This window comes from Halichoeres trimaculatus, unplaced genomic scaffold (genome assembly GCF_033239565.1).
Source record: "Halichoeres trimaculatus isolate MK-OKI-2021-1 unplaced genomic scaffold, fHalTri1.1 fHalTri1_scaffold_11, whole genome shotgun sequence".
NCBI lineage: Eukaryota > Metazoa > Chordata > Actinopteri > Labriformes > Labridae > Halichoeres > Halichoeres trimaculatus.
In genome coordinates, this window is record NW_027437189.1 from 28,721,973 (window position 1) to 28,735,449 (window position 13,477).

General features: G+C 39.1%; 1 protein-coding gene across 2 annotated transcripts in view; it reads left to right on the forward strand.

Annotated features, from left to right (window-relative positions):
* Positions 1-13,477, forward strand: part of hdac7a (histone deacetylase 7a) — a 78,245-nt gene that overhangs the window by 13,367 nt on the left and 51,401 nt on the right. The window contains exons 1-2 of one of the 2 annotated variants that reach the window (XM_074681591.1): positions 9,987-10,303; positions 11,380-11,448. Coding sequence is in view for 1 of the 2 variants with exons in the window: in XM_074681590.1 (XP_074537691.1) it covers positions 11,380-11,448 (69 nt within the window). In the remaining variant the exon portion in view is untranslated. Of the gene's footprint in view, positions 1-9,986; positions 10,304-11,379; positions 11,449-13,477 lie in introns of those variants that run through there. The other variant, XM_074681590.1, reaches the window with a different exon arrangement.

The window sequence follows — 13,477 nt, forward strand, 5'->3', positions numbered from 1 at the left end:
TTGTGCAAGTTTTTAACTACTGCAACTAGACCACAAGGGGGGGGGGGTGACTGCCCCCTTTGTCCCCCTCTGTGCACACACCTGATGTACGGTTCAATTTAGGAGGTGCTGCCCTTTTCTTATCAGAGAGCTAGCTCTTCTATCTTCACACCTTTGTACTTTCAAAGTGATCCTGTGACAGTAAACATTTTATTCAAAGTCTGTTTTGCTGTCTAATTTTGTGTTTGTGTTGCCATTGCTGTCAAATCAAACCAAAACTCACCCTTTGTAACATATGTGGAACAATTAGCCTCTATTAGCTAAATGAACTACCTCTTATTTTAAAGTCTTATTACAAGCTATCAAAGGCAAAACACAAGGTGTAGGCTTCAAACAAGTATCCCCCAAAAACAATTAAAGACGATAAGTTAGCATCTCTTCCCATCTCTTATTTACCATCAGCTTTGGTGTTACGCTGCTTTCCTACAATAACATCAACAGTCACGGCTCACTCTCTGTAAACTAAAGCCCTGTGTCCCTTCATGATAACAGCATTATGTGCATCTGGTGCTTTAAATAACCTCCACTTTATCCTCCGTGGAGCAGGAGGGTCACACATGATTTCAGGGTGCATGATCTCTGTCTGTCTGCGTCTCATGTGAATCTTCTGACTGCCACAAGACTCCTCCTGAACCACGCGTTCATGTATGTGAATATGTGTGAATTGTCTGCCGCTTAGATTATATCAAAGAGGAGCTTTCACAGATGTATGTGTAAAATATGAGTTTGCAGCCGACCACACCCTTAAACTTTTCACCACACACACACATATGAAGATGAGTGCGTAAACACACACTTGCGGGAACATCTGCATGCATAAAAATAAAAACACACAAATAGCTCAAGTTTTTCCTGCCAGATATTTCCCCGCTGTTTTATTTTTATCTTCTTTGTTCTTGTGTTTACACAGCCTGCTAAAGATAATAAGTCTTTTCCTCCCCTCCCTTCATATTTCTTCATCTTCCTCTCTATCTTCATCTGGATTCCCTGCCTTTCTCCCTCCCGCCTCCCCGTTCTTCACTTTTTTTCCTCACATCATCCTCCTCTGTTTCTCCCCCTCTCCTCTGCTCCTTCCTTTTTTCTTCTCATGCAGCATTCCTCACATTCCTGTTGGCTTCTTAAGGGGAAGGACCCTGCTGGCAGACCAAGGCCAAACATTATTACAGTGCTCTCTCCTTCCCTTTCTGACTTTCTTCCTTTCCTCCCCTGTCATTTCATCCTCCTGATCCCTTCCTCCAATCTTTCATTCCCTCATCTAAAACTTCCATCTCCTGATAATTCCATTTTCCAGATAGCGACTGTGTGCTTGTACTCAAACCATGTTACAACAGCTTACTGAGACCACTGTGTTTCATAATTAGTGGAAATAAGGGTCATACCCTTCTCTGTTACGTAAAACAGACTCGTTTATGTTTATACAAGAGCATGTGCTGGTTTTTAACAACGACACACTGTCAGCACATGGGAGATAAAGTATCACACACACAAATGTTCACAGAAAACACTCGCAACAAGACAAAGCAACTCACTCATAATGCTCGCATGCATCATTTATGAACTGAAATGTTCAGATTCAAGCTTGATTTGACCATAAATTTCCACTGAATGACCAAAATTATCTTTAGATTGGATTTTGATGCTTTCACTTTGTCACACACAGCAGCATGCGTCACTGAGGAGGATCAGAGCGACCAACGCTGACTGAATCAAAGCCCCCAGCCAGCTGCTGTGGTGTGATTTGCAGGGTATTTAAATAAAGACATTCAAAAGGCCATGAAAAAAGTTTGTCTGCTGACTTCTGATGGTCTCGAGTTGATATTAAGAAGGAGTGTGTGTGTGGTCTGTGTGTGTGCCCTTGATATCATTAAAAAGTTAATTAATTCAAATTAAACTAAAAGAACTTTGTTAATCAGAGTCTAAAATGTCACCGGTGTAAATTAATTCGACTGAAACTTCCACTAAGTGAATGAGTAAATGAATAAATGAATAAATAAAAGAACTGGAGGTGGATCGAGCAGCCAGACTGGCTCAGTGAGTCAGATGGAAGCTGAACATGGCATGTTTTGTCTTTAAAGAGGGGATCAGTGACTGCATCCTGGAGGTTGGAGCTGAAGTGGTTCTGGAGTGAGTGTGTGTGAAGTGTGTGAGGTGTCAGAGGCATTTCATTGACATTTCTTAAGTCAGATGCTGCTGTCCCAGATTCAGTCAAGTGATTTAGAAAGAGGCACCTAAACTGGACAATTATATCTCAAAGTCTGCTTACAATGACTTCTGCTTACTGTTGCTACATGCTTTGCTCATCAGGTATGTTGCTTTTTGCTGTTTTGCCTGCCTGTCATAGTTCTCATATTGGCTTTGTTTATTCTTGCTGTACTGTCTGTGTTTGTTTCACCTTTTGCCAGGCTGCCTTTTAAGGAAGGAAAACGTTTTTAGTAATTTTTCTGGATAGTAGGGGTTCGTAGGGGTTCAAGAACCTCACGATATAATGTGATACACATCATGATATAACAATATTGAATACATTGGGATATTCTACACAGTTAACTATTTCTTTAAAAACAACTTTTCTATTTCATTGTGTTTGAAATAATGAAAGTCAGATGCAGTGTTTCATACATACATTTAACTTGAAAACATAAAGTGCATCAAATTTGTCATTTCAACTACCGTGATATTAAACTAATGTTGCAAAAAAAAATAAAAAATACTGGATGAAAGACGTGTTCAGTTACTGAAACTGATAAATATCGCTTAGTGTCACCAATGTTACTCATAAAAAATCTGATATTACAGAAAACATGACTATGATTATCATTTTATCAGTCTACTTCACTGTAAGAATTAAACTTAAAATGATTTGAAACAAAGTGACCCAAGAATTGACAGAAAAAAATGATGTTTATGGCATCAAATCTCACAGGTCAAAGTATCGCCATATATTGCTGTATCAATATTTTTTCACACCTCTCCTGGGTAAGTAAAGGGTTAAATTGGAAGCTCCTTAGAAGGCTGCTCTATTGAATTGTGATTATGATGAAATAATGATGTTCATTGAAGCATCTACAGAAACCCGGTCCTGATTGGTGGACATTTGACGCGGTTTTGACTTGAGAAAGAGGTGTTGATGACATTTTGGGAAGACTGTTTCACACTTCAGGTGTTTTATTGTTTAAGATGTGAGTGTGTTGTTAAAGTGTTGAATTTATAGCTTGTGTTTTGGCACCAATGCTGAGGCTTTATATGTCAAACTGTGAGCATGGCTAGATGATGATGATGATGGTGATGGTGGTAAGCTGTATTCTTCACTAAAGCAGGGTGTTGGGTCGACTTTCTCAAGATAACATCGCAGAGAGTCTGTCATGGTAGAGAGAAGAGCAGAAATGTGAACTGTTGTCTTATGATAAATGTAACAATAAAGGATCAGATGTGAATGTAGCCAAACAAATAAAGAAACACTCTTTGTATCTCACACCTTTAGTCCATTTATATTTACTTCATGAGTCAGAGGAACAGGATCAGCATCTTTTTGAAGGGTCGCAGGAAGCATTTCAACACTTTACGTTTCATCAACTAAAAGAATCAAAAACCTGATGCTGAACACAACACACCCATGAGAAAATAATCTTTAAAATGTAAGACGGTTGGTGAAAACAGTTTGAGAGATTTTAGAGACAAGGGCTCAAAAATTCCAAAACACACAACGGCTTTTACACTTTTCTTGAGACTTTTTTTCAATCTAGAAAAGCCAGCATCCAAAATTTAAAATCTATAAGTGGACACCACAAATGAGAAAGAAAAATAAAGCGTGTTTTTCCTCCAGGGCCTGCTCTCTTTCTCTCTCTAAAGATTGTTGTTTAGTTTTTCTGACACTTTCTGTATTTTGTGAGCGATGGCTTCACGCGCTGTTGTGGCAGGAGCAGATCTCTGCAGGTGGGAGGCAGCTCTGAAGCGATGTAGCACACAGCTGACCACATCCTGCCTCATAAAGAACAAACAAAAAAGCTACACACGTCACAGCCACTGTTTATAGACGTTTCATTTCAGGGTAATTGACACTAAGGTTAGACTCGTCATCACGCATGTTTAACTGATATTAGGTCCAGTATTAGTGTTTGTTAGTCACATTTTCATGAGCAGGAATTTACTTTGAGACATTTTACAGTTTACAGCAAAGATGTATTGATTGTCTTTGATTCCCATGCTGAGTGAATGAAGTTCCAAACACTCATAAAGACACAAACAGTGAGTGCAAAGGTCTAAATTTGGTTAGGTCAAATGTTTTGTTCTTTAACAGCTCAGTCTTAACATAAACTGCTCTTTGTCTTACAACAATCAAAAAAAAAAAAAAATGCAGAATTTTTTTTTTGTTGGTTTGTTCCAATAACGAAGAAGTTTTATTGAATTATTTATTTATTTACCTCTTTATTTATTTATTTATTCATTTTTGGTGCAATTTTTAATTTTTTTTTTTAAGCCAATAAGAACTAATTTAGTTTTTTCTCAAGTCTACATCCCTTATAAGGTCAAGACAACATACAACAAAAATAAATTTAGAAGAAAAATATAATCTGTACTAATCTTAACTTTTGCAACAAGAAAGTGTTTACCTCTTCTTTTTCATTCAGAAAAAAAAACCCTAGAAAAATGTACTTTTTCTATTCTTTTAAATGATCAAACGTCTCACAGAGGCTTTACGAGTTTTATGAAGCAGGGTATTCTTTCAAATCTGAATATTAGGACAACAGAACCAACAAACATGAATGTTCTTGAGGTAAACTATTAATTCTGATGAAGGTAAATATGCTGTTTGCGGAAAAAAACAACTTACTGACCAGGGCAGATTGTGTTTGTTTGTGTGTGTGTGTGTGTATGTTAGAGTGTGTATATGTGTATGCGTGTGTGTTCCTGTGGGCGGTTGCCTGCTGCGCTGCTTTTCTGTCACCCTGTGGTTTTGTTATTTTCAGCATGAAACCGGATGTGATTCAGACTGCATGGTAGATTGTGTAATTGAATGGACTAACCACACACACACACACACACACACACACACACACACACACACACACACACACACACACACACACACACACACACACACACACTTAAATATATATAAAAATGCTCGTACACACTATCTATGCCGGTGCACACACACACACACACACACACACACACACACACACACACACACACACACACACACACACACACACACACACACACAGATGCAAACACCCACACACTGAGGGTTTCTGGGAACGGTGCCGGGTTCCCCCCATTCACAGAGGCACCCGAGGGTGAGTGAGCGGACGATGGAGCTCCAGCAGCAGCAGACAGACTCACGCTTCTTGGTTTCAGAATTGGTCTAAACACCAGTTGTTGACCTGGCTGATGCTGAGATCGGAAAAAAGGATAAAACACTGAGTGAGAGAGCTGTGTGGAAAGAAAAGGGACGGTTGAAAGTGGGGAAATTCTCTGAGGAGTGTTTCTGACAGTTTCAATCTCAAAACATTTAAAATCTGTAATATGCAGATTGAATGATTTCAGAATGTAAGAGAGAAAAGATCAGGGATGTCCAGAAAGTGCCTCTGTCCAAATTAACGAATGACCAGTTTTTTTAAAATAAATACATCCCCTATTAGGAGTGTGCGGAGATATTTTAGATGTTACAGAACATTAAAGTAAGAAAAAGAGGAGTTCATCCAGTTCACTGACCACGCATCAATGAACTGGATGTTTTGTGACGTTTTGAGGGTGTAACTGCTGTGAGGGGCGTCTGACAGCAAACAGTCATTCAGTTCTGGGAAAGACTCAGGAGTAGAAAAACTGACGGGTTGCTGGTCTTGCGTCATGTCGGCTGTCACATTATGTTCTGTAGAAGAACAACGGCGCTTTACACACAGACAGGATGCTCTGCTTCCTCCCTGCATGGGCTCTCAGTTCCCACCATCAGGGGTCTGAAAGATTTATACCTGCAGTCTCAGAAAAATGCACAATCAGAATTTTAATTCTTATAAAAAAGTTTGTAGTACCCAAGAAATGTGATCTAAAGAGTGTTGAAATCTCTGCAATCATTACCCTGTCAGGAAACGATTAAGAGCCACTTTCTTTGACTTCTTCACCACCACAAGTGACATGTGCTATAAATCTATCTCAGGGAATATTTAGGCTTACAGAGTTATATTCAGCAGCTCTACATGCCGCACATTTCAGTAATATTTGGCATACAGCCTCAGACATATTACCTCAAAAGCTTCCCTGTAATGTATACAGAGTGTTTCAGTTGTCTGGAGTCAGAGCACTAACAGATTATTTCTTTTTATGGGCATGAATGAAGAGCAATATTTAACACTTTCTCATATCTGTGAGGTATATTTCACAGATATAGCAGTTGGAGGAAACAGAACCACTTCTTCATGACTTTTATTTGATACAGAAGCTACAGCTTCATTAAAACTGTGAAATTAAGTCCCAAACATTCATGTACTTCACAACAAAACCTCACATTTGGCATAAAACACCAAATACCTCTTGAGGAGTTTCAAAGGAAGATTACAGGTAATTACAGATAAGGATGGGTACCGAATTAGGTACTTTTATAGGTACCAACCATATTCCATCTGTAGTTCTGAGTACCAATTAACATAAAATCAAACAATACCATGTTTCTGTACCAAAACACAACCTTGACTGTGAGGAAGTAGAAGAGTAGATGATTTTCCAGGCTGGCCATGAACACAGCATTGCAAGGTACTGAAGAAGATATAATTGAAAGCTTTGAGATTTTATAAGTAAAAACACATTGATATTTACTACCACATAAACATGCAAAAAAATGGTACAGTTGAGTACTTATACCAAATGTGAGGTACCGGGCATCAGTACCGTACCGTTTCAAATGTGAAAGGTTCCCATCCCTACACTGCAAAAACTGAAATATTATCAAGTGTTTTTGTCTTATTTTCAGTGAAAAATGTCTTTTTATTATGGGAAAAAAATGTCTTGTTTCAAGTTATTCAAAGACAAAAATGAGGTCTGAATTGCTTGTTACAAGTTAAAAAAATCTGCCAATGGAACAAGAGAAAAGTTACTTGTATCAAGACATTTTCTAGTTTCAAGCTAATTTTTCTTGTTCCAATAGCAGATTGTTTTTACTCGTTAAAACCAATTTAGACCACATTTTTGTCTTTAAATAATGTAAAACAAAACGTTTTTCGACTAGGTGAATGTGGCACACATCAAGACAATTTTTACTTAAAATAAGACAAAAAAAACTTGATAATATTTCAGTTTTTTTGCAGTGTACAGGCAGATAATTCATCAACAAAAACCTGACAACAAGGAGAAGTTCACCAATTTAATTTGACATCTTCAGGGACTTAGCAATCAGTGGCTAAGATGCTAACAGACCTTTTTTTCCATATGTTAAAATTCCAGCTCCGTGCCAGGAATGAACTTGATTAGATCTTTTCCAGATCTAAGTAGTTTCTCCTTCCATAGGACAGTCTGTTAAAAAACCAGAGGTTGTTTACTGCATGTAAATAACATGACAGGAGTGCAGGGTGAGTATGAAGAGAACAGTAAGGACCTCTCAAAGCCTCAGAGCCTAATCCAACAGCTCCCTGTAGACCCAATCCTTCTCTTTATTATTCAGCTGATCTGCTGACCTGATTCTTACTTACAGCCTGTATTTTTCTAAAACACCATTACAGAACAACCGTGGGATTTTTTTTCCCTCCAAACAGACCCAAATCAGATTTTATGAACATATAATCGTTTAAACCAAATAATATGAGCTAATCACTTCTAGAGGGCTTGAGGCTTTTTGCTGAATGAAACACAAGTTCCAAGAAAAGCTATTTATACAATCAGCTCAACAATATGTGACATTGTTATATGACCCAAAGAAACTATTCCAAACATTTCCTCAGGACGACCCTGCCAGCAGGCTTTCTTTCTTCTCCTGGCTGTTACCAAGGACATGAAAACAATGTTCAGGAGTTTTTACCTCTATAGCAGGAGTATAAGGAGGAAATGTAGTTTTGTTATAGTAAAAGTTGACCTCATGAACCTGCAATGTTGGTTTACCAGTCTCTTCAACCAAATGACAGTGTTTTCATGAGCTGAATGTGCATGAAACTTAATCATCATTCATGTTATGAGTCAGCAGGATCTGTTATTAATATAAGCACAGCTAATTTCATATGATTCCTTCTTATATCTGACATGGCAGTAATCATAGGAAGAGACACTAAATTAAGTTTCTAAAACGCGAATTTGGAAGGAGCTGTGAGGAGTTCGAGAGTGATCTTGAAAAAGTGTCCCTTCAAGATATATGTCCATTGCAATAGCTTCCCGATCGGTTGGAGCAGGACCGGACTGATTTACGGCCCGTTTAAGTCTCTATGACAACGCCACGCTGGCTGAAGGTTAGTAGTGAGAAGATCTGAGTTGTTCTCCGCTGGAAACTATTTCTGTGATTAATTTTGTAGTGATAGTGGACACAGGAGCCTAACTATCAGAGAAATGGAGCTAAAGGCTAACACAGGAGCAAATCTGTTTGTGCTAATGTTCATTTCAACCCACAGTCAGCAGTTATTCTGCAGTGGTCTGTTCAAACTTGAGAGTCTATCAATATAATGAAGAGTGAGGTTACGTTAGCTCTGCTTGGTAGATGACTGGCAGGACATAACCAGGATTTACTAACTTTACACATTACAGATATGGAGGACTACTAAACTACTGTGCGGACTGACGGTTTGCTTGTCGTCAAGTTAGCCTACGTTGTAGCATCAGGCCGCTAGTAGCGCTACTGCTGGCCACGGACGTATGCTCCAAACTTACGTTTTTGTTGTTGTCACATTTCAAACAGTGCTACGAAACTGTACTGATAAGTACCTTACCTCGTCGCGTTGTGTCCAGTAAAAAGTTGACTTGAAGAAAGAAAATTGCTCCAAAACAAACACACACCTGGTTAAAAATCACATTTTTAACCAGGTGTGAGACTCCGGGCGAGAAGGTGGAAAGGTTCAGTTAAAACAGATCCTCCTTTTAGCATCTGTAAATTATGGTGATATTGTGCTAGATTTAAGGTGCAGGCACATAAACTTTTTTCCCCTTTAACGCCATTGGTGTCTTATTTTTTCAAGACATTACAGAGGGGGGAAACGTCTGATAGCAGTTTCAAGGGAATATATAATACCCAGACTTGCATCATAGACTATTGAGTGTTCATGAATTATTTTTATTTCAAATTAACACCTTTTTATAACAAACTAGAATACTGCAGACCAGTCAGGGATTTTGTAGGTATTCCTATTGAATAACGCAAGCTCATGTCAAACTGGTGTGTGACGCACATTTAAAAGAAACTTACATTGACTAAAATGCTGCACAGCAAAAAAACAGGAATAAAAACCAGGTAACCAAAGTAAAGGGACCGAAATAATCCACAAATAATCAGTAAAAGCTAGCTCTAGCACTGCTCATCTGCAGTATCACATGTTGATGCAGGTATTATCATGTCAGAAAAAAGCCTTGACTCACTTTGAAGACTCTCAGTCACTGCGGAATTTAATTGTGAACATTTCTGAATAACCTACTCATGCAAAAACTAGTTTATGCGTTTGGAAAGTGGAAGTTTTATCTTCAAGTGTGTCAAAAGTGGAAACAGGACTTTCATGTGTCAGTAGAGCAAGGGTCTCTGAGAGGTGTCAGGACGTGCAGCACATCACTCTGCGTAAAGCTGCAGCAGCTCTGGTTTCGGTCACTCTGACAGTAGATGGAGCCACTGTGTTGGGACCATTATTTTAATTGACACAAGCCTGACACGGTTGAGACAGAGTTAGGACTGTTGTACAAGTTATACCGATACGAGGCGCGGATTGGCTGCAGTCAGCACCCAATGGGAGTCAGTCAGTGCAGGAAAACAATAGTTCTGAAGGTCTGCGTGAAGTCAAGGCTATTTTTGGTGGGACCCGCCTTGCTTGCTATTTCTGTCAGCAGGAGAGCGGAGCTGAGAGGAGGGGGCAGGACGACCGGAGGGGCCGGACTTTTTCTTTTCTCCAACTTGCTCTCCGATAAGTGTCTTCTTTTCCTCCTCCTCTGTACTTTGTGCTGACAACACCAGCGGAGCTGTCTACATCACCTCCCCGCAGGTTTTTTCGCTCTCTGAAGGACTTTATTCTAGCTGGATTATCTTCAAATGTTCCGACTTAGGCTCCTTCAAGAGGCTGTGAGGTGTTGAGTGTTTCTGTTTTACAAGGTAGGAAACAGAGGGTCTAATGTGGTGACAGAGAGTTGTCCAGTGTGCTTTTGCTTTTTATTTCATCATCAATGTCGTAGCGTTGTTCTGCTGAGTGGACGTGTTACAGGTTTGCTGTCTGCGCAGGTGTTTGTTAATTGCTCAGGAGCGCTTTTAAGTGGGACGTTTAAGTCCGTCAGGAAATCAAACTTTTATTCAAACCGGATAAAACTCCTCTTTTGGTGTCAATGGGGTAATGTCTTCTGGTTCAGACGTCTTAACATGAAATGTTTTCTCCCTTTTTAATAGAAAATGTATTTAAAGCAGCATCTCTTAAAAAGATAAATATAATTTTACAGATGTTGTGATTTCTGTTGCTTTTGCAGAAAATAAGTGCATGGTTTTGTTGGAGTAGTTTGACATGCCTGTCATTTCTTATCAGTCATTTGTCAGATTTCTAAATATTATTGACTCGTGTTTAACACAGATGCTCATCTTCTTCACAGTTATCTGCTAAAGGCCCACAATGCACAGAGACACAGAACATGTGAAGGACATAAAAGCCTATCAGGGATATACATAAAAAAACACATGCACTCCTTCATGGCTACATGTTTGGTGGTCTTTCTCCTTAGATCTGGGTCAAATATTAGACATGAGAGGTTACATCACAAGAGGAGCTCACATTTAGCCCAGCCGCACCCATCAGGTGGCCAGTCTACAGCTAACACAAACCTTTCATGAGCTTTTCAGTCAGCCATGACTTTTATCTTTCTCCTGTTAGCAGGAATTGTAACGCCTTATCTTAGGAAGTTTATGGTGTTCTATAACTGTTGCTCATAAAAAAGGAAATTTAACAAGAGTGGTAACAATATTTAATTCCTTTTTATCTCTGTGCTGCCATCTTTGAATTTTAAAATTGCATCTTTAATTTTGTGAACAGTTTTGTTGTGGTGAAATTTTTCTGTGCATATAAAGTTTTTAGAGGCTTTTTGAATTTTCTCCACTTTGAAATGTTTTGCATGGTTTATAAAATGCTCTTAAATTTTGTGCCCTGAGCTGGTTTTTGTTAATTTTATTCTTGTTTGTGTCCACAGATGGATGCAGCACCTCTGTTAACATCCTAAGGACAAACAGACACGACAGCATATTTCCTCAAGTAACAGGTAGGACTCTAAACCTCCACACAAACTCTGCTCAACACCAACTCCAGCTTAATAAGTAGTCATGTTGTGGGTTTAGTAATATTTTACTCCAACGTGTTAAAGTTCGGCCACAGCTGTCAGCGCTGAGTGGAAAAATGTTGCCAGTCTTCAGACGGCTGCCGCAGGACTACATCTTGTCCTCTTTACAACATACTTTTATTTTTACAGCGTACACATGCATCACACAGCCTGGGTGACAGCAGTTTTTCCAGTGCAGAAATGATCTAAGCTGTTTGATTCTTAGACAAGTGCAGTAAAGTGCAAAACAGGTGTTGACCTAGATGGAAAGATACACTCCTGTGGTAGTTTTTTTGGTTTGTGTGTGTATTTGCTGCAGGTCTGACAGAAGTTTATTTAAACTCAAAAAAGTCCTCTAACATTTGTGAGAGTTGAATTTAATCCATGCATATTTAGCAGGATTTGGCAGACTCTATGAAATTCTGAGGTTGTAGTTATTCTTATAAAAGCTGTTACAGCCTGAGTTGAATTAAGTCTTACCCAGAACAATAGTAGTAATAGGATTAACTTAACTTTTTCTCACTCTGACCTCAATGACTGGGCCATTTCCTGTTAAAAAGTAAACCAACCAGTTCAGTGAAAAAAAATCTGTTGATCTAATTTTTTTTTAAATCAGCTGATTATTTTTGTTAATTAATCTGCAAATCGTTGACTCTTAAATAAAATGAAAAGAAACAGCTCCTCAGTGCTTTGTTAAGCTTAAAGGAAAGTCATGAATCAGTTCTTTTGTCTGACAACAGTCCAAATCCTACAAACTCCTTATTTCCCATCACAAGTGACTCAGAGGTGTAACTAATCCGTACGTCTAAGCAGTTTTTACTTCCAAAAATGAAAACCACAATAATTTAGCGCTACAGAAAAACAGAAATCAGCTCCTTTTTTTTTAAATCAGCTTACCATGTTTTTAAATTATTTTTGGCTTTTTGATGCCTATGTCCGGAGGATAGGGCTGTGAATAGATTGAAAACTGTGATATGTGGCAAAGGGATGTGGATTTGAACCTGCCACTTCAAGGACTGCAGTCTCTGTGCATGGGGTGCAGCTTAACCACTGAGTTTAACCAGCGCCTCCAAGTAACCAATAGTTGATAAATCCTTTAATACAGACTATATGTGTACACTCATTTAGCTCTGCTTCTGAATCATCTTACTTACTGTGTGCATCGTGAGCTATGAGGTGAGATTACACGTCTGTATCATGACAGTTAATTTCCATCCTGACATCAGCAGCTGTATCTCCAAACAGCTTCCCTCCGCTGTTAGCTTCACTTTAGAAACTGAACTTGGCTTTGGTTACTGCTGACTCACGTGGGAAACACTCCAACCTTCCTTCTTTAACCTGAGATCAAAACGTATTTGATCCACGGCTCCACCCATCAGAAACAAGTCACCCGGCTGCTTCTTTGTGTCCTGCCTTTTTAGTTTAGATTAGCACTCTGCGCCGTGAAGCATGCCTGTGTGATCACACTGTGTAGGATTACAATGCATGACTCTGTGAATGGATGCTGCTTCTCTCTGTGCCAGGCTCCGCTGACTGTATGCTAACCAAGGAGCAGCTATGTGCTCTTTGTGTGTGAGTCTGCACATGTGTGTGTGTGGAAAAACCCAGTGAGGTCATGGCCACTTCTTTAGGGTCTGGTTACATGTGGGTTGTCCACGCAGGACAACTGACACTGGCTCTGTCTCTCCTTTGTTTTCCTCTGTAATCTCTCACTCCTTACTCTCTTCTTCACTCATATCACAAAACAAAATCACACATTTCATCTAAAAATAAACGGTTTTCACTGACATGTGCTGCGCCTCGTTTCCTGGTCTCTGCAGTCTGAGACCTGTTAGCTGTCTAAGTTGGCACCAGATGTGCATTACCACCATTTTAAAGGCTTCCAGACTTGTAACAACACTTTAAACTATTCAGGTCTGCTTTAATAGACCTCCAGGATTGTTTTCCACTTGAATCCCAATAAGTTTAAGTA